Source organism: Gavia stellata, chromosome 22, assembly GCF_030936135.1.
Source record: "Gavia stellata isolate bGavSte3 chromosome 22, bGavSte3.hap2, whole genome shotgun sequence".
Classification (NCBI taxonomy): domain Eukaryota; kingdom Metazoa; phylum Chordata; class Aves; order Gaviiformes; family Gaviidae; genus Gavia; species Gavia stellata.
In genome coordinates this window covers 6,310,819-6,335,939 of record NC_082615.1, presented here as the reverse complement: position 1 = coordinate 6,335,939, position 25,121 = coordinate 6,310,819, and the positions used below count along the sequence as shown (strand labels likewise).

The 25,121-nt window shown below is 42.9% G+C and overlaps 1 protein-coding gene across 1 annotated transcript in view; it reads left to right on the top strand.

The window, feature by feature from the left end:
- Window positions 1-21,654, top strand: part of UNK (unk zinc finger) — a 41,315-nt gene extending 19,661 nt beyond the window's left edge. Inside the window, exons 3-16 of the mRNA XM_059828151.1 lie at window positions 781-957; window positions 1,402-1,532; window positions 1,663-1,798; window positions 3,383-3,500; window positions 4,488-4,572; window positions 6,462-6,604; window positions 8,836-9,036; window positions 13,301-13,369; window positions 14,081-14,255; window positions 15,414-15,515; window positions 17,016-17,204; window positions 20,125-20,306; window positions 20,844-21,101; window positions 21,487-21,654. Coding sequence (XP_059684134.1) covers window positions 781-957; window positions 1,402-1,532; window positions 1,663-1,798; window positions 3,383-3,500; window positions 4,488-4,572; window positions 6,462-6,604; window positions 8,836-9,036; window positions 13,301-13,369; window positions 14,081-14,255; window positions 15,414-15,515; window positions 17,016-17,204; window positions 20,125-20,306; window positions 20,844-21,101; window positions 21,487-21,642 — 2,122 coding nt within the window. The 3' untranslated portion in view covers window positions 21,643-21,654. The remainder of the gene's footprint in view (window positions 1-780; window positions 958-1,401; window positions 1,533-1,662; window positions 1,799-3,382; window positions 3,501-4,487; window positions 4,573-6,461; window positions 6,605-8,835; window positions 9,037-13,300; window positions 13,370-14,080; window positions 14,256-15,413; window positions 15,516-17,015; window positions 17,205-20,124; window positions 20,307-20,843; window positions 21,102-21,486) is intronic.
- Window positions 21,655-25,121: the final 3,467 nt, after the last annotated feature.

Genomic DNA, 25,121 nt, shown 5'->3' with positions numbered 1-25,121 from the left:
ACAGTAGAATGGAATAATCCCCCAGCCTGAGGCCTCAGTTTCAATACTTTCTTCCTTGTTAGAAGAGAACTAGAAGGGACTGGAAATAGGATATTTGGGGGCTTTGGCTTCTAGACCAGCCATTCATATCTGGCTCAAACTCAGTGAATGAAAACTGTTGCCATCTCAGAACTCTTTGCTGATTTGCTTTTTTAGCTTGGTGCTGCAATATGTAAACTTTACCTATTCCATCTTGTTCTTTCTTCTTTTTTTTTTTATTTCTCAGTGTAGATTGTTCTTTTTCTGCCTAAGAGAGGAAACAAAACATCAGTTAAAATGGTAGTATTGTAATTCTCCTTTCTTGTCTCGTGCTCTGCATAAAGGATGCATCTGACTATAGATAGACTGTCACAGGCCTGTAGGAGTACATCAGCAGGAAACAGTAACAGTACAAAGTCTAGATGAGCTGCTGAGGAAATGGTATGTGCCATGTGATGTCCCTTCAGTCATGGCTAGTACATCAGAATGCCTTGACAGTGTCCTTGCTCTTTTCCAGAACCGTAGCAGTCACTAGACTAGAATAATAAGCTGCTGCTGGCTTAATAATCCAGTTGTCTTTTTGGGAGGGAAACTATTACATACTATGTAGCTTTGGAAGGCACAGCATAAGAGAAGGGACAGAGTTAGCAAAGGTGTTGTCAGCTACAGCATCCTGTGTCGGCAATGTGTCTTCTGGTAGTGTTGAGTCCATCACCCGTGTGACTAAACTTTGGCTGTTCTTTCCCTCCTCCTGTACCTCAGGTGTCCCTTCTTGCACAGAACTACTGGAGACACGGAGAGGAGGTATCACTTGCGCTACTACAAAACTGGAATCTGCATTCATGAGACAGACTCCAAGGGAAACTGCACGAAGAATGGAGTCCACTGTGCATTCGCTCATGGGCCCCACGACCTACGCTCTCCAGTGTATGACATCAGGTTAGTAGAGGTTGGGGCTCTGTATGAAAAGGGTAATTTCTGTACCCAAATGAAAAGTCAGGTGATTGAAGGACAGTACTATTTCGGCGTGAAATGCTTAGTGTTGGAGTGATGATGATATATCCCTTCCTAATACGGCAAAGCTACAAAATCTCCAGGGAGGATAGTCAAAATGGGGGAAGGGAGCATACTTCAAACTAGTTGTGCTGTGGTTTGGAGTCTGATGGGGGTGGGGGGTGTCAAAATAATGCATTTGCAATTCCCAGGGAATGAAAAACATGAATTGCAGTTGCTGTTCAACTAAAGATGTTCTGACAAAAAATGCATGAATGAAATGCATCCGCTTAGGAATTGTTACCACGCTCCAGTATGTCAGTTTTTATACACATTTATCTGTCTCTTCATCTGCTCAGTCTGTATATTCATTTAACTCTGTCCACAAAGGGAGCTTCAGGCGATGGAGGCTTTGCAGAATGGTCAGACTACATCAGAAGGTGGCATAGAGGGTCAGTCTGCAGTCGCTGCCAGCCATGCTATGATAGAGAAAATACTCAGTGAGGAGCCAAGGTGGCAAGGTGGGTGTCACTTGGGGTCTGTGGGGCTGGGAAAGTCTGGTGTTTGTGGAGTGCCCACTCCTGCCAAAAACTTTTGTATAGTAAATATAGACCATGGTCATCTCCCACTAATGGTTTGCTTCTTTTGCAGATACAACGTATGTGTTGGGAAATTACAAGACAGAGCAATGTAAGAAACCCCCCCGTCTCTGTCGCCAGGGTTATGCCTGTCCCTACTACCACAATAGCAAAGACAGAAGAAGAAGCCCAAGAAAACACAAATACAGGTACTATGGTCCTGGATATTCTATTTCCCAGCTGAGTGGTGAGGTGTAGTAGAAATCTGTAATGAAAGATCTAGGATTTTGTCCACTAGATAATTTTTTTTGGTGTGTCTCCAAGGCTTATACTGACAGATGTGATGGACTGTTATTTCTGCCTAGGAGGCAGGATAACAAACTAAACATGAAGTTTTGTTGTATATAGGAACCAGTATCTCTAATAAATGACTGTTGCTAAATCATGTTACAGCTCTGGTTTTACGGCAAACAGAACCTGTGTCTGGCTTCCCCTTACTGTATTAACTCCTGCTTTAGAAAGCAGTGCAGGAAAAAGAAAACAAAAGAAAGTTTTAATCCCCATCTAGAAACAAACTCACACAGCAGTGTTTTCATGGTAAAGGATTCAGAATCATCAAGCTGCATGTTGTGTGTGCCTGGTGATGGGGATCGTGAGGCACGGTGTGACCAGTACTGTAGGTGGATGGACATGCTTTCCTAACCAACCGCTAAAGATTCTGCTTTTGAGGCACCAGGGTGTTCTTGTCACTCAGCTGTTGCTGGATTTTCAGCATGCCGCGTCTCCCTGAACGCATTTCATCCAAGTTATAGGCCCTCATTTCCTCCAACACAACAGAGCTTTTGTTGTGGTCTCAGTGGGGCTTTTCCTTAGTTCCTTTTTGAAAAACATAAGAGCAGACCAGAAAGCCAGGAGAGAAAATACCATGGATGTTCTCACTTCCCTTCCCCACCCCCAACATTCACAGAAATTTTTGAATCGGCACTGAAATCCCATATTTAAAAAAATAAATAAATAAGAATCAAAGGAATATTAATTCCAACACCTTCAGGAGAAACCGAAACAGTAAGCCAGTCTTCAGACAGCAGCTATGTGCTTTCTGCCCCTGCCTGGGCCCTTTGGGAAGGGAAGAGGTGAAAGTTTCTCCCCTCCTGATCTCCACTCACTTTTGTGTTGCTTTCCCCGCCCCCAGCTGATGTGGCTGCCTCTTTCCTGCAGGCGTCTGCTGCTGCTATCTGCTTCCCTCTGCTGTTCTTTGAGGGAATGGGTAAGAGCATAAAGAGCAGGGGAAGTAGGTCACAGCAAAAATTCAGAACTGGGAAAAAGAACTGTTCCTGGGTGGGAGAAAGAAAATGGACTTGCCTTTTCCCCAGTGACCTGCCTCAGCCTCGTTTCCACATGGCCATAGTATAACCCTGGAAGCATACCACTGTAAGGGTATTATGTGTTTTAGGATTAGCCAATTAACTTATTAGCTTTCTATGAATGTACAGTTCCAAAACAGAAACCAGACCCAGCATCTCTGACACTAATCACATCAGCTGCTAATATTGTTAAGTTATGTTGGTTCAGGTTGTATTCGGTTTCAGATGGAGAGCTAAACCATGCTTCTTTCACTGGGAAATTGGAAGAGGGGGAAGAAGATGCAATAGCAGCAGGTTGGGGGCTGGGGAAGCAGCAGCCAGCCAAACAGATTTTACAGCTGAGGGTGGGCAGCTGAACCTGCCTCCCAGTTGAGGAAGCAAAGCACATTTGTGGCTCTGATGCATTCTCCTGCTCCCTTATTTACACAGATCTTCGCCATGTCCCAGTGTGAAACATGGAGACGAGTGGGGAGATCCCAGTAAGTGTGAAAATGGAGACTCATGCCAATACTGCCACACTCGCACAGAACAGCAGTTTCATCCAGAGGTACAGTAACCTGCTTGCTCCGTTTGGTAGCTGACTAGAAAAGCAGAAGCATTCCAGACTTATGAAGTAAATTAGCGTGCCAGCTGGGAGAGTGCGTGGGCTGCTTGTAGTGCGGTCCTGGGATACAGTGAAACTGCCTGTTGGAAGTAAGCTGAAATTCAGCTGCTTGACAGGGGTGCCTTTTCACTAGGTAGACCATATGGGAGGAGGTAAGAAAAGTAGGGGAAAACTCAAGTTTAAGAGCAGTCTTATGTGTGGGGGTCCTTCTGAAAGCATGATGTGGGTTTGCAGGTGAGCATACAGCATCTGTTTCCCTGAGGAAGAATTATTGGTTGATGATGATCGCACCAAACTATAGATACCACAAACTGGTGCTAAAAACCACCAAGCTCTTAGTTGTCAGCATGCCCAGAGCATTCCAGTGTCCTTACAGAAAGTGTAATTAAGACCTTGTCCTAGTCTGCTTCATGTTACAGTGTTGAAAAGCTTTGTTGGGCCTGTATCGGCAAAGTAACCATTGTCACCGCCTGTCAAACTGGGGGGAAGGGGAATAATCCATTTCCTACAATCATTGTCAACGGTTTGTTATTTTCCTAGCAAACATGTGGCTGTAACTTTCTGTGCTGTCATCTGTCAACTGTTTCCTACCTTTTGCCATTTGTAATATCCATGGAGCTTCCAGTAAGACTGAGGGACTTTATGGCAAAGGGTCGCCTTTGGGTGAGCTGATGTGTGATGGGTTGATCTTTGGGTGAGCTTAGCTGTGATGGGCATATTTTGGTGTTTCTGTAACTATAGTGGGTTTTCCTTTCTTTAAAGCAAAGCACTGAAATGGTCGCTCCGAACTCTGCTGGCCTTTGTGCCTTTTATCGGTGTTCCTATCTTGCTGTTGAGTCTCTTCATAGTACTTTTGTACCTGGGCTGCCGGTCGGTGTTTTTTCCTGTTCATATCTGGTTTTATTTTTGTTTTTTTTTCCCCATCCTTAGATCTACAAATCCACCAAATGCAATGATATGCAGCAGTCTGGCAGCTGTCCCCGAGGACCCTTCTGTGCCTTTGCACATGTAGAACGTACGTGGGCTGCTTCTCTTGTCTTTCATGGATTTGAGCTATGGAGAGCTTCTGGCCAAAATAGATAGTTTAAAATATAGGGCCACTAAACTAGAGCTTCACTGAAGGATTTTAAAAAAAAAAAAAGTATTAACTTTGATAATTCCTATAAAAATGTGCTAGTGTGGGAGTTGTTGGCAGAGCTGAAGGCAGTAGGTAGGCTGTAGGACTCAGCCCTTAGCTCTCACCGCACTGTCTCTTGAAGTATCTCCCTCTGTTCCCTCTCACTCGCTCAGTTCTCCGCGTGTCAGTTTAGGAGGACTGGAACAGAGAGTTGCTTCTTTTCTGTACGTGGATGAACTGTACCTAGCTAAGTTGCAAAATGTTGTATTTTAAAAAGCTGAGGACAAAATTGCTGATTATAGATAGTATTGATCCGTTTTAAAAAATAGATACTATTTTACTATTTATGAAGTTTTATTTAGAGTTTAAATCTTTAAGTCTGGAGAAGAAAAATAGGCAGCTTTTTCTCCGCTTTTCCTCAAATCCTCTTTTCTTGCTAGCTACCTGATTTATAGGGCATTATTTCAATCCCCACTTTCATCATCTATAAACTAGTGATGCTCTTTTGGTTGTGGGAGTTCTATGTTCAGGTGGGTACTAATATTCATAGATAAATGGTTAGCTCCTGGTCCTATGGCTCCTACTCAGTTTCTGCACTCCAGTCTCACTGTTGAATTTGCAGCAATTAGAGCAGGTTACTCAGAAGTCAGTAGATTGGCTCTGATACTGACTCACTGCATGGCCTTGAGCAAATCTCTTTGTTATTTGATTATCCTTTGTAAATGGATGAATTAGTAATTGCTGCCTTTGTCAAGGAATGGTGAGAGTAAATTCCCTACAAGTTTATGCAGTTCCTTTTATAGGAAGCCTTGTCAGCAAGCAGTAATTATAGCTAGAGCTGTGGGCAAAACACAGTACAACTACAGAGTAGTTCCAGATCCAGCAAGCTTAAGAGAGAATGGGAGTCTGGATAAAGAAACAGTGTTGAGCAAACTCCCTTGTGTATAAGCTAGTATTTTGGTTTAGGAGATGCCTTATTCCTAACAAGATTGTTGCACTTGATACTATACTATGTGACACTATACTCTGTGGCACTTAGGTCATTCCAACTTGGTTGTTTCTCGTGCTGTCTTATGGAATTGCATCTTTTAGTCCTTCCTTAGCAAGGTGAACACTGAGGGCCTAATTTAATTAAAATAATAGGAGTCCATTTATTATATCTGCTCTTAGCATGAGTTTTGCTGGTTGTTAGCAAGAAATGTGTTGAAACCAGTACTTTAAAGATATTGCAATACAGGGATAGTGTCAGTTACATAGTTTTTGTAAAGATGCTGAGTTGTGGTAGATGTAAATACTACAAGTCTACAACATCTCTGTTTTACCTTACAAGCCAATGACACTTTCTTTTTGTGTATGCCTTTCTATGTACGTTAGTTTTGGGGTTTTTTTGTAACGGTCTGTACTGAGTACAGATGGAAACTTATCTCCCTCAGCTAATTATAATGCAGCCATCAGCTTTGTGCCTAGCAATGAAGGAAACTCTGCTTATGTCAAGACAGCTGAATGAATAACACACAATTCATGCAGGGAGGATAATTTTGGAGCAGCGTTAATGGACTAAAGAGCAGCACAGTGTACAAGTGATGACGGTAATGATGTAAGGAATATTAGATAAGTAGTAGCCATTTGCCAGATAAGGTTTCTCCTTGCTTCTATACTTACAAGTAGGTGCTTGTGGAATATTTCTTGTCTTAAGAATGTCTAGGCATTCTTGTTCCTAAGCGTCTTGTGGTCCATTGCAATTGTACAGCTTTGAGTAACGTTCCATGTCCTTTCATTTCTTCCAGAGCCTGCACTCAATGAAGATTTACAGCAATCCTCGGCTGTGTCTAGCCCGACACAGACAGGCCCTGTCATGTATATGCCGTCGGCAGCTGGTGATTCTGTTCCAGTCAGCCCTTCCAGTCCACATGCCCCAGACCTTAGCAATGTATGTAGCACTGTGGGGAAGCCTTGCCCATATTTTATAAACCTGAGTTTCTCTGAGTCTCTGTACTTCTTTTTCCCAAGAAGAGAAATCTTAAGTACCCAAAAGATATAGCGTTTTTCTTTTAGATCTCACACTTTTTAGAGGGATCAGTTTGTTTGGAACATACATTTCAGTGACTATAAAATGTCTAAGCCTCCTTTCTGTGCAGAGTTTGTTGATGTACTTTCAGGAAAGTGGAATACATCCGCACATGAAGTCCAACTCCTTCCTGTCTGGAGGTACATATTGGGCTTAGTTCCCAAGTACTCTAATTAAAGGCTGTGAGCCAATAACGTCTAAAGTACATAACTACAATCAAGTTTGTTTACATATGTAATCTCAGAGGCTTAGGCTGTGCATATTGTGTGTTGCATTATAGGATATCCTTGATTCCCTCCCTCTCCTACTTCTGGAGATGGCTAAACTCTGGAATATGTTTAGGTAATGCCCTAGATTGTTGGTAGTACTTCATTTTAGTTGTACGTACAAGCAGGGAGATCTTTAAATGCTGAACAGATATGCACAGACAGATAAGAAGCCCATGGAATGGTAGACCACTTCATTTTTGCTGAGAATTTTTTTTTTGTTCATTACGTCTTTCCTGTTTGCACTACTGTTGATAAGGTATGTAAACTTTTCAAATGGTTGGTCGAGGTTTTGAGAAGGTAAAATGATGTGAGTTTAACTCATTTGAAACTGTTCAGAACGAAGTGAGCTCATTTAGGACCTCTGTTTTACCTGGTTCCCCCTCTTTGAAAAGAGAAGCTCATAGTTTGATTTTATTAGTGTCAAAGCCAACCTAACAGTTCATAGTTCTTCTGAATTTGATTGCAGCTAAAATTCCAAACAGATCTTGAAAAGTCTGGACATAATATTTTCTCTCACTAAATAACACTGTGGAAAGCAGTAAAAAACAAAACCCCTTTGTCTTATGAACGTATCATCTAAATTCTCTGAAAACTGCAGTGAAATTGAAGATATCTTTCACTTAATAGACCATTTAGGTCTTTTCTATCTCAGGCTATTAGTCTTTTAAACAGTCTTTCCTAATTCTTGGATATATGCCAAATGGCAACACATGTCTTTCTGTGACTTCATCACTCCACAGGGCATCTGCATGTGGCTTGCAAACAAATATGGCTTTGCTGGTGATCATTTTACATGATGAATTAATCAGAGAAAAAGGGTCCCTTTAGCAGCCAGCCTCACATGGCCTGTTCTGTTTTGTATTTGTACTGTAGGTGTGGAATAAATCAGGAACTCTGCCAGCTAGCCCCACCTCCACCACAGTGAGTAGTATCTTTGCGACTGTAGGGAAGCGTGGACAGCAGAATGTCTGTATAAAAATAAAATCAAAACATTGTAGGATGCTCCTTCTTTCTAATGCCAGCCCAGACTGTGCCACATTTGAATGTGTGGTAGCAGTAGCTGTCTAAATGTTGTCTGAAGCACAGTCATGCTTGACAGTGCAGGCAAATAATTTCTTGTCCCAGAGAAATGGGATATCTGCATTGATCCAGGTAGGCACTTTCTCTAAAACTCATTTTATTCTCCTTTGCTGCTGTCTGTGGCTTCATCTACAGTGCAAAACTAGCCTTGTTGCATGTGGTTGTGATCCCTGGTGTTAGTTCAAAGAATGGAACTGTTGGAAATCCTTGGGTTTTTTAATGCAGCTGTTGATACTTGGCTTGTGCCTGCATTAAAACTTTCAGGTTTCCAACCGGAAAGCAAAAGATACAGTATTACACGTAGCTCAGATATGCTTGGTTGTTCTGACTGCCATAGCACCTTTCCAGGTTTCATGCTACTACTCAGAGTGCAGACAGGATCCACTGTAGCCTAAGGAAAGCAAAGATAGTTTTGGTCAGGTTTGGAAACTTGATCAGTCGCATCTGAGGCCTCAGAAAGCATAAATGTCACTAGAGCTGTAGGTTGGTTTTTATAAGACTGCACTCCAGTACAAAGTAATGGCAGTAAAACCATGGTTGTGGGACTGTATAAATCCAGTATCTACTGGAGCTTTTTCCTGGTTTTTAATTACTGTTTACTGGAAGCTTGTATGCTTGTGTTGACTGTCAGTATAATCGACGCACAAACGGTGAAGTGAATGAGCTCTTCTGTGGGATGCCTCTCCTCTTCAAGTCATTGCTGCTGGCTGGCTGTACTTTCCTGACACTTGTTCCTTCTATTAGATTCTTTGTAGGAACAGCAGTCTCGGAAGCCCATCTAATATATGTGGGTCTCCTCCTGGTGCCATTGGAAAGCCACACAGCTTGGAGACCATTGGTTTTCCTCCAGACTCAGTAACAGCAGCCGGCAGCTACAAGAAAGCACCGGGGTTTGAGCGAGAAGATCAGGTGGGGGCCGAGTATTTGAAGAGTTTCAAATGCCAGGTTAGTAGGGAATATTGGCTGGAAGAGTTGGGGGGATGAGGAAGAATGAGAAATTGCCCAGTCTAGCTTGAATGTATTTTTATTTTTCAAGGAACAAAAATGAGAAAGCACTATTCTCATTAGCAGTTCTCAGATCCCTGCTGTTGCTTTCAGCCTCCCTTCCAGTCTCTTCCATCTTACATCTGTTCTCGTCTGCCTAGCTGCCATCACACACTCAGTTTGTTGAAGTCGAGCTGCTGCTTGTTTTCCTAATCCCTCACAACTTCTGTCTTGTGTCGACCCTGGGTAGCTTCCCACATATCACTTCTTGCTCTTTCTTTTTCCATATTTAGGTCCTTGCTAAGAGTTGCTGTTTATTTTACTGTGTTGTCTCATGGAAACTCATCCTTCCTTCTCTGTTCTCACTCCGAACTCTTACCTTGATCTCCGTGACTTGGTTTGTCTTCTGTTTTCACCTTTCATTTCTCCAATGTATTAAAAATGTCATGTTAGTTGTCTCTTGCTTCTCTGGCTGTATCATTCTGATCCTTGACTCTCTCCTGTAGCTTCTGTATGAAATTTGAATTCCTCATTCTCATTTGAAGAACCCTCTGCAATCTTACCCAACCCACATCTCTAATGACATTTCCTCTTATCCCTTTTGGATATCCCAGTCTTGCCTTGCTGCTTCCTCAGTCTTCTCCGTCTTGGTGTCATGCCTTATTCAGACTGCTCCCTAAGCCTACAACAGTCTCTTCCATCTCTTCTGCCACACATGAGCTTTTCTACGGTCAACTTCTTATTGTGAATTTCCTTTCTTGATGTTACAATTAATAGCTTATCTGCACCATCCCTTCCAAGTCAGCTGAGTCCAACCCAGAACTTGGGTCTCAGTTTTTATTCTTCACTAGGTTTGTAAATGTAATAGAACAATATCTCAATATAGGGGAAGGAATCGCTACTTTTATGAAGAGGTGCCTGCAAAAATATTTCCTATAAGTTATTTAAAAAAAAAAAATAATAAAAAGGAATAAGAATACCTGGTCTGTGTTGCTCGAAAACAGAAATGACAAGAAATGCTGCTTTTAAGTTGGCTATGTTTTAAACTCTTGTCTGTAATATTAAAGAAGCTAGCCTTAATAAGCTTATACTGCTGCGTTAGTACTGCACTGCTGTGAGAAAACAGTGGAAATAAACCGTCCAGACAAGCTCTTGCATGAAGTAGTTGGATTTAGAAGCAGACTCTGTGGGTTTTGTTTTATTTATTTTTACAACTTTGGGAAAATATGACCAAACTTTGCAGTAGGGCCAGTCTTGAACACTGTTTAGTCTAATTAAAATGGTTTAGTAACAAATACAGATTAAGCTATATGCATGTATGCTTTCTTATAAATGCCTTCATTTTCTTGCTTAATGTGGATGTCGCTTAGGAAATTTCAAATTGATGCAATACGTCTTTGGGGGTAAAGAGCAGACCATGCTGTGATCCTGGCACTTCTTCTGGGCACAGCAGCTTGTAGCAGTTGTTTCAGAAACAAAAGAAAAAACATGTTGTCTCTGCTGCAAATGAGGAGCGAACCCAATGTTGAAGGACTGAGAGAACCCCTGTTTCCTGCCAGCAGAGGCAAGGTGCCAGAGAGGCCCTGCTTTGGAGAAAATGAGCAGCAAGCCTAAGCCAAGGAGAAAGGGGATGAAGTGTAAATAGGGCTTTTAAAAGGAGGGCCAGATGATGAGCATTTATGTCTGAAGTCCAGGTTGTGCTACAGAGATACTGTATTCAGGTAGCTTCTTACTCATCTGGCTTTAATTAAGCAAAAACCTGTGTTAAATGACTGGAATAAATAGCTGTGAAGATACAGAGGGAAGTAATCACAGTTGCCTTATGCTAGGCTTCTAGAGACAAAATTAGGTATCTCATAAGTGTCCTGATTTAATTTTCTTTTAATCTATAATTACTTGCTTTTTTTTAAATCCCCTGTAATTCCCTTTGGCTGCAGTGGGCACCAGAGATTCTCATATACACTGTAAATTAGACCAATAATTAGGCATTTAACTTTGTTAAGTCATATTTGAAAACTTAAGAGTCACTCTGGCTCAGCTCTGCAATAGGCTTGTCATTTTTCCTCTGTAGAATTAGTACAAATAGTTTCTATCTTATTAGAATGAAAAATGCACCTTCTGTGTTAATAGGTTCCACATAGCTTGTGGTAAGGCTGAGCCAGCAGTTAAAGCTAAAAATACTTTTCCTGAGTCCCGAAAGATTTAGCAAGCTGGAAAAATGCTGGCTGCACTGGAAGAACTTGAGTGCCACGACCAGAAGGTGCTCCTAAGTCCTGACACACAGCACAGTAGGTTTGTTCCATGCTGGTCAGAAAACGTTCCATTTCACTCGTAATTTATGTCCCCTGTTTTCTTTCCTGACTGCAACAGAGTGAGCTGGAGAATTTCAGCCTGCCCTTTGAATGTCTGTCTTCATGTATGCCCTTTTTAATGTTATTCAGAGCTAAAGTAGACTGGCTTAGTCGTGACAATCGGTTTGCTCCGTTTTTCACTGGTGTTACATCAGTTCAAGGCAGTGGAAATTGAGACTAGCTTAGAAATGAGTTCACTTTTTCTCCTCCTTAAAGGAAAAAAAACCTTCCAGTAAGACTTAACTGCACCAGAGCCAGCTAACTACATTGGCAGGAAGCCTCTCAGTGGGGGGGGGCATGGCTGCGTATGTGCCTTCACTTTAGCTTCTGACGTCTGTTGATAGCACATCTTGTGTTCAGATGAGTGTCAAACAGGGTAGGGATGTGTTGGATAATCTAGCAGGCATGTTATCAGACACACACAGATGCAGCAACGTAGCGCATCTATTGCACACAAAGGAAAACAAGCCTGTGATCGGTCCAGTGGTAGTTTTGCTGTATGTAAACGCACTGTGTGTTGTTCAGGGAAGCGTGACAGAATGCTACCCACCGCAGAAGGATTTTTGCATCTGTATCTCAACTGCGTGTTTGCCAGGCTTTGACCTCCCCATCTGCCCATAGGCATATAGTTGAGCAGAGAAAATGATTTAATTAGGTAAAATCAAGAGATGAATTCTTCTGCTGTTCTTTCGCCTGTCTGGTTATGTCGTCCCTCTCCAGCAATCATTTATCTTTTTCATAAGACTGTTTAAGCTGAAAAGTCAAGGCGTATCACTTCAGGGTAGTGTGGCATCTCGTGCACTGCTGTTGTACATCATGCCCGTATCTCCCCTGCAGAGATGGTGACGGCCTACATTTGCAATAAAAACCATCAAGCGGACTTTATGCCTGGAATATGTCTCTGATTCAGACTGGAGGGTTGGAGAGCGAGTAGACAAGCAGCTCTGACTCTCAGCACTTTTTTGCTCCCTCTCTGTGCCTGGAGGGTGTGATTGATCTCCCTGTGCCATGCCTTATGCATGTAGCAGCATGGGATGAACAGAGTAAGGCCTGCAGAACAGACCGTTACACACTGACAAGCTCCAGAGGCCACTTCCTTCCCAACTCTGGTTATTGTAGCTCAGAATTGACTGATGTTGTGAGGCAAGAGGGTTGATATCCGTTAAGGATATAGTACTGGAAGGTTCTTAAGCTGAATTTTTAGGCTGGATAGTGGATTTCTAAATGTATGTTGGCATTCATGCAATTTTGGAATTCCAAACAGCCTTGACCTCACTTATGTTTTATAGCTTTGAGCTCTCTATGTTAATGGATGGCGGAAGGATATTTTTTTATATCAGTTTTGATGTTGCTTTTAAAATTGGTTAGTTATCACTTCATTTTACTTAGCAATCCTAGCTGGGAGCTGGAAAAGTTTGAGGGAAAACATAATCTACATACTTCATTTTCCTAAAGCTGAAAAATGTTTACATAATTTAAAAACATAGTGTGCCTCCCACCACTTCTGACACTTTTTTTAGATACTAGTAGGGCTGATGAGTTATTTATAGCAAGGCAAAATAATTAATTTTTGGTCTTTGTTCTTAAGATGCTTCGTGCTAGCAGAGAACTTACAGCAGCATTGAAGGCAAATGTAATTGTGACAAGTCTTTGCATAAATCTAAGGGTGATGTCTTGGTGTATAGAAAGCAAATTACTTGTGGTGTTTTCAGTTTGCTGTGCTTTCCTGCTCTCTGAATTCTCTAGTGCCCAGAGCAGGCTGTAAGAGAGGAGGGGATTGTGTTTCCCATGGCCTCTCCAAAGCCAGCAGTCAGCCGTTTTTAATTTTGCTGCTAATCCCTCTGCTTATCTTTTGTTCTGTTTCTTTACTGCAGCAAGCAAAAATGAAGTCCCACTCGCTGGAACACAGGAGCCAGGAGCAACCTTTGTTGCAGCCCAAACAGGTATGGTACTGCTAGCAGGGCTCTGAACCTAGCTCAGTGCTTGCACCACTGCAAACAAGGACACAAGAAATCTCTGTGGATCCAGACAACTCTGTAGGCAGTAAATGACAGTCCAGACACCATTAGGGATGCTCATCTTGAGGGATTACTTTATGAAGATGGGATGATTTGCTGGAGGAGTTATTTGTCAATGTCTAGACCTGTATGAATTCAGGATAGATACATAGGCCTGGACCGTGCTGGAGAGAATCTCCAAATTACAGAAAATTGAGCTGGGATGGATCTCTGGAGTCATCTAAGGTCAAGGATTCGGCATAGAGAATTTAATATCAGGTTCTAAGTTGTGTGCTGAACTAAATCTGAGTGAGTGATTGTGTGACCCATCCCTATGATTGCATGCAACCTGCGGGTCACAGGAGTTAATTCTGGAGCAGCCTGAAGGAGTTGGTAATACTGGGGGCGGGGGGGGGAGTTGGGATGGTTGTGTGACAGGAGGGGAGGGGCAGAAAACAGTCTGCAGAAATTAAAGAAAAGCTGTTAATCTCTCCCCCACCCCCAGCCCAGTAGTAGCACCAGCCATCTGTCAGGTTGGAAGCAAGCAGGAACAGGTCTGCTGCTGATCTTTGGCTCATTCCTGCATGTTTCTGAAGGGATTCTTCTATAAAGATGTTTTATTTCCTACCTCTTTCCCCTTTAAAACTCTTGTTTCAGGACATACTGGGTATTCTCCCAGTGGGGAGCCCACTGACATCCAGCATCTCCTCTAGTATCACCTCCAGTCTGGCTGCAACGCCACCAAGCCCTGCCGGCACCAGCAGCATACCAGGCATGAATGCCAATGCCCTTCCTTTCTACCCAACCAGTGACACCGTTGAGTCTGTTATAGGTAACTTTGCCTTTTTTACTTACGCTAATAGGGCTTCCTCAGACGTGGATCACCAGGTATGAGACTTGGAATAGCCATGGGTGTTCCAGTGAACTCCAGGTTTTTCGTCTCTGTCAGTGTTGGCAGATTCCTGAGACTGTAAGCTTTCTCTGTGACTGTGACACATCTGATGTTTTCTGCAGGTGATTACGGATGAAATTCACCCACGGGACCAACAGAAGGCCTCTGAGCCACTTATTCAGAATGTCAGGTGGTGTAAAGGGCCTTAGTTTTAGGTTTGTCAAAGTGACAAAGAGGTCTTGGAGTAGGCAGGAAATCAGAGGGGCATTTTCCACAGTTACAACCCCTTACATTCTAAATGACCATTTTATAGCAAGGGCTACCACCAGGTAGATTGCAAGGACTTGCCCTTCATAGAGTGTGGGACAGAAGCTGCAAGAAAAAGGAGAACAGGAGAGTCCAGAGAGTGGAATCACTCCTTTTAGATAGGTACAGGTTTTTTGGTCACCTGGTTGTGGTTTTTGTTTGTTGTTTTTTTTTTTTTTAAATCTAACGTTTCTGAGGTGATCTCACTAATTTGTTAAAAATAATAATAGAAATGAGTGGGCATGTGTGGGATGGAATTATATTGATCATGATTAGTGATGAGGCATGTTCAAATAGATGTAACATTTGCAGGCATTCATAAGCTTTCTTTATTATACCCCATATTTGAACCTCAGAGATGATTTTCAAGTGTTCCCTTCTACTGGTATTTCTTTTCTGAGTGACTCTTCAGCAGAGTAGGGACAAAGCACAAGCCAGACCCAGACATGTCATAAGCCAGTGGTATTGCATATTATGGACAGACTTGAAAGAGCAATTTGGGGGAGACTTAAGGGAACTGCTGTTATTTCATCAAATTTTTGTTTTCATATAGCATTGGGAATACTTTGAGACAAAAAGAAATCAGATCAGGCAAAAGAACCTGAACTGAAAAGCTGCCCATGACACTTCTGCCAAACCATTTAAGAACAGCCTTGCAGAGGGCGGAGAGTAGGGCTGTGCAGACTGACAAATAGAGAGCAAAGGCTCCTCTGCATGTAGGCTCTTTGGGCCATCCTATCTCTTGAAGTTGTTGGTCCTTTATAACATAATTGGTACCTCTGTGTCTGGCAGAGTCTGCCTTGGATGACCTGGACCTGAATGAATTCGGAGTGGCTGCCCTGGAGAAGACATTTGACAGCAGCACAGTGCCCCACACGAGTGGCATCATGATAGGTACATGAAAGCAACAGAGCTTTCTTTATCTTCTGCCAAGCAGTGTTGCCCTGTCACCTCAGTGGAGCCAGCCCAACAAAGCTCTAAAACCAGTCCCAAAATAACATTGGTTAAAACAGCAATTATAACAAACTATGGCAACCACTGAGCATCTTTGAAGTGAAAGCTTGCCCTTATTGACTAGCAGAGCTGAGTTCTTGCCATTGAGTCCAGGTGTCTTTGGGATGTTTCTTGAGACTGAATGGGACTTGCTTGATTTTTTTTTTTTTTTTTTTTTTTTAAAGTGTGTAAGTAGACTCTAGAAGGCATCTGATACCTTTAAAAACAGGCCAAAGTATAACGATTTGCATCTTAAGCAGAAAACTCTCCCTAGCAATAACAGGAAGCTCACTGACCTGGTAATGCTATCCATCTGTCACAGAGTGTCATCATGGTCTGCTGATTTGATTCCTGTAATGTCTGTCTCGTTTTAATACGTGGAGGTAGGCTAAGGCCTCTTCTACCTGTCTCTAATGAGTGTCCAGGGAAAAAAGAAATGTCTCATAGCTTTTTGGAAGTGGTTGTAGTTCCTAGCTACCCTTGCTATGTAAGACAGGTTTTGAATGAGAACTAACTTTGGTGGTCTGAAGGTTTTCAAGGGAACTATACTGCCTGGAGCTGTATTGAGATAGGAAGGGACCCATGGAAGGAACCATAAAGAATATCACTTCCGCTTCCCTGCCAAAGATAAGAGCCTGGTTGGGGAGTTTGCTGTGCATGTCTGCTGATAGCCCTGCTTCTGCTGCTACCCATCTACAGTGGCTTAGATCCTCCCCACTGCTTTTCCCTCTGTTCACCTCAGGTCTGGGTGTTACCTGGTGATCTTGTAAGAAGGGAGATCAGGAGAGGATGGGGAGCAGGGCTGAGATCTCCCTCAATCTGTGTGTGGCAGACAGAATAACCTCTTGTGTAAGGGAAGTGTGATGTCTTTGGAGGCTGGGCTTTTGTTTATTTGGGGTTTTTTTTATTACTGATAGATCCAGGCACTCAAGTATGTCTAAAATGACTAAAACTAGTCACTGATTTTTAGTGGTTAAGCTCATGACCTGACCCAGCATGATAGTCTTCTCACTACAGGTTGTTTGAAAGTATTAAAGGCAGAGGTACATGTTTTAGAATTGAATTTTCATTACAAAGTATTTCACCAGATAGCAAATTAGTCTTCTCTGGGCTGATAGGGACCGAACTCTGCTCAGAAAAACTTTTGTTGCTTTGGCTGATGAAAGAGTAGTCCATTGAACTCTAGACGGTCTTAACCTGCGTGGTTCATGGGATGGCAGCTTCAGTGCTCTTCTAAAAGGCTGAGAGGGGAATGAAACATGATGAGAAGCGGAGGGAATCCCGAGGGGTTTAGTGAGGAGAGAGGGAAGCTAATGCCTTCTGCTCTGAACTCCTGCACTGTGCTCTGGCCCATACTTCATGGTCATACATAGCCATCCTCTCTGTGTGTTCTTTGTCCAGGTGGGAGTTTGCTGCAAAGTTCTGCTCCTGTAAATATCCCCGGGTCCCTTGGAAGCTCTGCCTCCTTTCACTCTGCCTCTCCTTCTCCACCGGTCAGCCTCTCATCGCATTTCCTCCATCAGCCCCAGGGACACTTAAGCCAATCAGAAAACACATTCCTGGGGACATCAGCTTCTCATGGATCATTAGGTAAATGCACAGTGTGTGTGTCCCATGTACATGCCTGTCTGTGCCATGTAAGTATTTTCTTTCAAGTTAGCTTTAATTTTAATGTATTATTTCACTGCTGCCATTTGTATCTCTTCTTCCCATGAGAACAGCAACAGTACAAGAAGCTGCTTTACCAAAAGTCAGCTAATACCTTGTGAACAAGGGAGCAATTCCCTCTACTTCCCATGTTTCTAGGCTGAGAAAAAGAGACAGATGAGTTAAGTGACTTGCTCTGATGATGCCTTTCAGAGAAAAGAGCTCTGCCTTTTCCTGCCAAAAACGCTGTACTGAGACTTCTTCACTTTACATAAAACTCAGAGTTGGGTCCTCAGCTTTGCTTAGTGAAGGTGGGGTTTGGGCAGTTTGGGCTTGGGACTGCTTGTAGGTCGGATTGGCTTCTGGGAGCTCTAGAGCAGGCTTGGTTCATTGTACTTTTTTCTCCTGTTTGGCGCTCTGCATGCAGTTTTGCAGTATGGACTTTGCGAAACGTTAGTGTTTCAGCTTTGTCCCCTTTGCTCCTTTTTTTGTTTTCCCTCTCTTGAGGATCTGTTTCCTGTATGAGGGACTGTCAAGGGATGAGAAATTGTTTTGGAGCTTCAGCTGTATCAGGCATAACTGGGAACTGAGGGGCCAAGTCTATTTTATTACCAAGACGCAGGGTTACCTTGAGAAATAAAACTGTTTGATGGGCTCGAGGCTACGGTGACACTGGCTCTGCTCATTTCTGTTAGTAACAGTAAATATTAGTTTTCTCTATTGACACTAGATGTAAATGCTTCTTTAAATTTTAAATATACTTTAATCTTTAATATTCAGCTTAACCTAATAAAATGATTACATGCTTTTGTAATCTATTTCTGCATGCACTTATCTGTGTAACTGCATCCCTTGTTTACATAGGCCAAAACCATGCTTCCATGCCTTGCGATTTCTATTTGTTTGGCTTTAACAGCTTTTACAATTACTGTAATAAGACAAGAGACATCAGAAGGCATCTCTGCTATTAATTAGTGTTGAGGCTGGCTGTTCATCCCACTTTCAGTAAGAAAAGGAAAATTTGCTGATAAGGCCTGCTTTTAATTTCAGAAGAAACAAGTTAAGCAAATAAAAAACCAAAGAAATGCAGGAAATTCACAAATGCATTTAAATACTTGATTTTTAAGAAAAAAGTTAGATACTTTCCTGTAATACAACAAAACCTTTTTGCTGAGGTTTTGATAAGATATTTAAATAGTAAGCTAGCATTTGGGAATCTGGAATCTTATCTGTTCCATGTGACTTGCTGAATGCACATAAGTTAGCGTGTAGTGTGTGTAGTTATTAATTATTTGTATTGCACTTGAGTTAAAAATACCTAGTCCTGAGCTAGTTCCCACTGTGCTAGATGCAAAATGTGCAGAGAAGGCATTCCTGACCAAAGGGTCTTACTACTTCAAATGTGAGATGAGAACAGCAGGTGGAAAGAGGAAGTAGAAAGAAGCAACGAGATAAGCTTGGTCAGCTTTATGGCAGAATTTGTGGCTTGCTAGCATCCTGCTTAGTGCTAGATTCCCTTTCAAGAAAACTGGAGCTTTAAAAATAAAATGTGAGTTGAGGTTCCGTTAAAACATCTTGCTCTCAACTGAGCATGCTTCAGAGCAGCTGAAATAGATCTGTGGTAAGTGGCTTGAGCCAGTGAAGAGCCCTTGTTGCTCTGCTAAATGACTTGTTAATGCATCTAAGCCCTTAGTGAAGACAAGTTGCTATTTCTCAGCTGTGTTTTTTTTCCTGTTTGTGTCTTGGCTGGTACTAAATGGGAAGTAAGTGGTGCTGGGTTAGCCCTCAGTGAGAGGCCATTGGCTCCAGGGCTTGCCTGCAGACACAATCAGTTTGGCTCCTGTAAGAATCAGAATTATCAAATGCAACTAGATTTACGAATGTCCACACCCAGTGGTGAGCACCACTAAATGAAAATGACTCTTACATCACACTGGTGCATGTCTGTGTGTGTAAGAGTCCACATCGCTGAGTAGCTCTGTCTCGATATGAGCTTTTCCTATTAGTTCTCCCCTGAGCACAAAGTGTGGATGCTTATTTTAAGTAGAAATACTTCTGTTATTAAAAGGGTACAAACCTTGGAGTCTGTGAAAAATAACCAGTTTTGTTTACGACTGCTTTGTCTCCTAAGCCTCGAATTTCTTCCTGAAAAGAGAAATTATTTGAAGAAGCTAAAATAGGGAAGTGGTTGGTTAGTTAGTCTTCTCTGGTGCCAGTCACTAGCTTTACGCTAGAACTCTGCAGGGGATGAAGCTGATGTATATACTATTGCCTCCACTTGTTTATAAACAGGGTTTTCCAGTTAGTGCTGTTTCTTGCATATGCAAAGAGTAATGACGTTGGTGTGTTTTAGTCTCGCTATTTGGGAAGTGAGCTCCTTTTTCTAAGCATGAAGCTGAGGAAACAAAACCAGAGGTTTTCTCAGGGTATAATGTGAGAGGAAGCACCACCTGGGTTGGCTGTGTGAACCAATCCGTTTGCCAACACTGATGGCTGCGCCGCACAGAGAAGCGGGAAGGTAGTAACCAGTTCAGAGGTTCTCATATGAGAAGGGGGATTCAAGCTGATAGTCAGCTCTGCTGTAAAATAGATGCTTCTAAAACCAGCCTTGTTCAAAAGTCACCTCCACTCAGTTTCTTGGGTCCCCTCTGTATCATTAAATATGAGGCCTAATGGAGTGAAACTTCCGTGGTAAAGTCCCTCTATGACAGACTCCTGGGTCCTGGGGATGAAAGTAATTCTTAAGATGATCTTCTCTTTCCTAATTACACATTTTTGAATCCTGGATTTCACAGGGGTAGGGAGGAAATGGGGAAATTGCCAGCACCTGTGACATAACCCTCTCTATTTCCCTGTGAAACAGGTTTAAATGGGATGAACAGCAGCATATGGGAACACTTTGCTTCGGGGAGTTTTTCGCCCAGTACCTCACCTGCATTTCTGTCAGGTCCAGGTGCTGCGGAGCTGGCAAGGCTACGACAAGAACTGGATGAAGCCAACGGCACAATAAAGCAGTGGGAAGAGTCTTGGAAACAAGCCAAACAGGTACTTGGGCAACTCCTGGGAAGAGGGATTAGGGAGTGTAAAGGAGTAGGAGGCTGTCGAGCTTTCCAGACATTGAGGTGACGGGAGGAGCTGTAGGCTTTACAAACAGATTTTCTTAAGCATTCTTATTCTCTCTTCTCCCTTGGAAAGAAGGACTGAATCACTGTGCCTGATGTGTTCAGATGCTGGAAGTGCAATGTCAGGTGTCATAACAGATGCACTGGAGTGCTTGACAGTCTCTTAGACCTTGCCAGTTGACTTAGATCCATGACAATTTGCTGGTATGCAAAGTTCATCCCCTTGACAGTGTGAGCCAAATATGTAGAACCACAGCCCAACCAGACAGGGTATCTGGAATGAGCAGTGCTTTGAAGCAAAGCTCCAAGGATGTTTCGGAATTTGTGAACAGGGCAGACTGGACAGAACATGCTCCTGGTGAGGAGTGTATGGAAGTGGATATTTTTGCTTGGGATTCTCTCTTGGAGGCTGACCAAGTTTTCAGACTGCTTCTTTTACCCTCTTTGTTGGAACTTTTAGGCTTGTGATGCTTGGAAAAAGGAGGCAGAGGAAGCAAATGATCGCGCCAACACAGCTAACATAGAATGTGAACTGGCCCGGGAGCAGAGGGAAGCCTTGGAGCTGCAAGTGAAGAAACTGCAGGAGGAGCTGGAAAGGATCCACACAGGCCAGGATGCTCAGTTTCTGCGCTCCTTCTCTGACCTGGAAACCCTCTCACTCTCTTCGCTTTACACCCTTCAGAAACAGCTGCGGGCAAACCTGGAGAAAGTCGATAAGGTGAGTGCCAGGGATTTGCAGGGCAGGGCCTTGCTCTCTCTGCTCCTACAGATCACGGCTTTTTTCCCTTTTCTTTAATACAGCCAGAGATCAGCAGCCTATCAAAGCAATTCCTTGTGGATGTAGCCAAAGTGAGTTTTAGCCAGCTTACAGGAAAATACCTACCTCTTCTTTGTGCCTGAAGTAGAGTTTAAGTCAATCAAAGCTGCTCTGTTGATCCTAAAGGTCCTAAAAGACATCATGCTGTGCTGCTTTGCTTTTGCTTTGGAAGATGAATGGGCAGACAGCTGCAAGTCCTTCCCCTGCTGCCTCCTTGCTGTTCCCCAAACTGCTTTTGCTTTGTGACTTTGATGCTTACGTTTTGCCCTGTCCCCCTCTCTTGCAGGCGGTATTTCAGATGCAGTCAGTGAAATGCCTTAAGTGTCAGGAGGAGAACCGGGTGGTGTTACCGTGCCAACATGCAGTGCTGTGTGAAACGTGCGCCGAGGAGGGCGAGTGCCCCATCTGCCATCCCAACAGGCCCCACTCTCTCCAGTCGTGACCTTCCAAGGACACTTGTTCTAATCATATCGTATAGAACTTTTTAACTTTATACATACGTACATATATATGTATGTGTACATATATATATGTATGTGTATATATATGTATATATGTGTGTGTATGTGCATGTTTGTGTATGTATATATATGCACACACATGCACCCACACACATAAAACAAAAATTAGTTGCAGAGCACTTTTTAATATTTTACATCCCGTATCTAAACTGCCCCTCACCCATGCCCCACTAATTCTAACTCTTGAGGAACTTTGAGAGCTGTTTTTAATACAGATCAAAGGGCCGTTTGCAAAGAGTCTGTGTTTCTCCTCTTTTCTATTTAGGTGATAACAAATTTTTGACTATTTCCAGAAGGATTTAGAGTGGGCAAAAGGGGCTTCCATGTGCTTTCCAGAGGAAGAGTTGAGATCACGGGGAGGATCGAGGTGGATTGAAATGACTTGTTCATGTCTTCGGTCTCCCTGCTCTTTCACTGACCCAGCTTGGTTAAAGCCATCCTTCCTGATGGAAGCTCCGCTGGGTGCCTGCCTGGTGGGCCTCATGTTGCCGATCTCTGAATGTGCAGGAACTTTGTCTGTCATTTAATCAGCAAAGTTCGCTTTTTAAATTTTTTTTACACTCTTTGTATATTTGTAAGAAAAGAGGGAAAAAAGTATGTTGGACCTAGAGCAAGCCAAGCCCCAGAATTCAGTGATTAGTGTTCATTGCTGATACAGCTAACATGTTCCAGGTCTGAGCAGCCTTAGAATTATTGCCCTTGTGTCAGCTAAAGCCCTTTTTGAAAGAAATCTGGATGCACAGGTTAGTTTTCTCTAGGCACCCCTTTGTCTGGTGGCTGTCTAGAGACTTTTTACTGTTTCAGACCAGATTAATTTTGTTTTAGCCACAGGGACCTGATTCATAGTCACTGCTGAAATGCATGAAACAATTCCAGGTAGTCTGAGGACACTTTTGTTGAACAGAGTTGATGTTGCCTGTGTCAGCACCTCAAGGGTCATTTGTGGACTACTGGGTCCAGAAGCCCTCATGCTAGAGATCATGTGTGCCTGTGGTGACAGAGAAAGTCCAGCGTGACAAAGAAATGCCACCAGCTCACACCTGTCCATTAGCTGAGCTTTCCTGTGACTTTACCAGTGTGTCCATTGGATTTTTACATCAGGTGGATTGCAGTAACCTGCTGGGATCTCAACCAAGAAGCCACTCAGTTGACTAACAATTTTTATTTTGCACAGGGATGCTGCCTGTGCTACCCCTCCCTGACCTGGAAAAGCACTGGAACCTCCAGCAGCCCACTGTTATAGGAAAACTGAATTTTTACCAGAGCCTCTCAGAAAGCTTCATATTTAATGCAAAGACATAATTAGGTTTGCTTCCATAATTCCACCTTCCCTTTACATGGAAGGGGTTAATATGCATTCCCAGATGATCTCTTAAGTGCAGCTCTGTGTAGTTCTTTTTTATGTTTTTCCCATTAACTTGTTTTTGGGTTTTTTGGTAAAAATGCTTTTTTTTTTTCATGTGTATTTTATTGTAACTAGCATCAGGTTTTTTTTATTTTTTTTTATGGAGAGACACTGTTGAGTGACTATTGTGGCTATGTTGTTTGGTTATAGCCTTTGAATGTCTGTGCCATGGGGCAGCACATCTGCCTTGGTCTGATCTTAAGGGAAGACCTTTTATTAATATACGTGAACATTTCTTTTTTAGAGAAAAAAAAAGGGGGGGGAGGAGGAAAAAGCCCAATTAAGATAAAAATTTACTAAAAAGTTTTTGTAACTAACTTAAATTATAGGAAATAAACTCTTGAATCAGGTCTTTAATATTTATAAGAACCAGAGCTGATCAGCCTGTTTCGGCTATTGGTTTGTAACACTTGCTTTTTATTAGCGTGGTGGTTTATCTGCTCTCCTGCCTCCCTGTGGGACTGTTCAGGGGGATGCTGCCTTTGGCCAACCCTCTTTTTGCAGAACTTCCCGGCCCCCAGCTGCCTGACTGCATCTGATTCCCACAGGGGCTCTTCACTCTGTCCCTGCTGTTCAGATGGAACTTGTCTGCTGATGGCAGCTCTGGCTTCCTCAGAGGGACTTTCAGTCACGGTGTAATGCAGGGCTCTTGGGTCTAGGGGGAAGAGATACCTGTCCCCAGTTTCTGTGGGGGCATGTTGCTTAGGCAGGGGGGGTACAAGGACAATTCCAGAGAAAGCACGTTTTTCCCTTTTGAGTAAAACAGTTTCTCTGTTTTAAAACTTATACTGAAGGACCAAAGAATTCAAAATTTCACTCGTTTGTGGCCCTTAAATTTTAACTTTCCATTGCCACACTGTACTCATGGCAGAACAGCCTGAAGGAATTAGCACTAGCCCCTTCCCTTGCCCCCACCCCAATGTATCTCAGCACTCTCTTTGCACAAGCACATAGACCGTTTCTCGCTTTCCTCTGGTTCTTTAGGAAACACTTCCTAAATTTAGGTTTCTATTAATTTGGTTGCTGCTTTTTAAAAAAAAAAAAAAAAAAAGAAAGAAGTATCTGAAATGTGAATTATTTTCTTAAGCATCAGATGGAAAAGAGAACTTCATCTTTGCGTATTTTGTGAATATTTTGGGGGGCCACTTATATGACAATTTCATAGTTGAGTGAGGTGAGAGCAGGGGGAAAGGGCAGCATTTCTGACCCACTCCAGCAGTTATTACTGCCTGCCCCAGGCAGGAAGGATGAACTGTAATCACAGCACTGTGTTTAAGGCTTAAGAGTCTGTGGTCAGCTTCTGTGTGGTGTAAAAAGAGTCTTGTTGAAATAAACGTGGTGCTAATAAGTACAGCCCCTGTAATGTACTATCAAGCTTCCTTCTGAAGCAGGCACTGCTTCACAGGACAGGCAGTAACACGTCAGAACTAAGGGGGCTTTTTCGGCCGAGTCACACTTCAAAACTGAGTTTTGGTCCACAAGGCTTCTTGATGAGCAGCCCAGCTGGCTGTTGCTAAACAGCCATGAACACGGCTGGGTCCTGCCTCTTCTCACAGACTCCTTATTGGATATGATGTTTTCCTCCCCAAATTTTTGGGAGCTGCAGAAGCGTTGACCTCAGTGACTAATTGTGCAGGTCTGACACTTCTGAGTTAAGAGCTGAGGGAGAGGAGTCTTAATTGTGTTGTGAAACCACAGTATCTTAAAGGTCAATAAACTTTTACATTATTATGGAAAAACAATATAGAAGCAGATGGCTTAAGACAACACTATCCTGGGTAGATAGATACCAAAAAGCTAGAGCTGTAGACGATAGCCAGGAGCTGAAGAATTTTGGCATCGCTTTGGGCTAACAGGACCACTTTTAGATCATCTCCGGCCTTAGATGACATAGCCGCATGCCAGCTGCGGTGTGGGAGGGACCGGGGGAGAGTCTCAGAGCTGGAGCACAACATTTTCCTTAAGCAGACTTCCCCCCCCCCCCCGCCCCAAAAG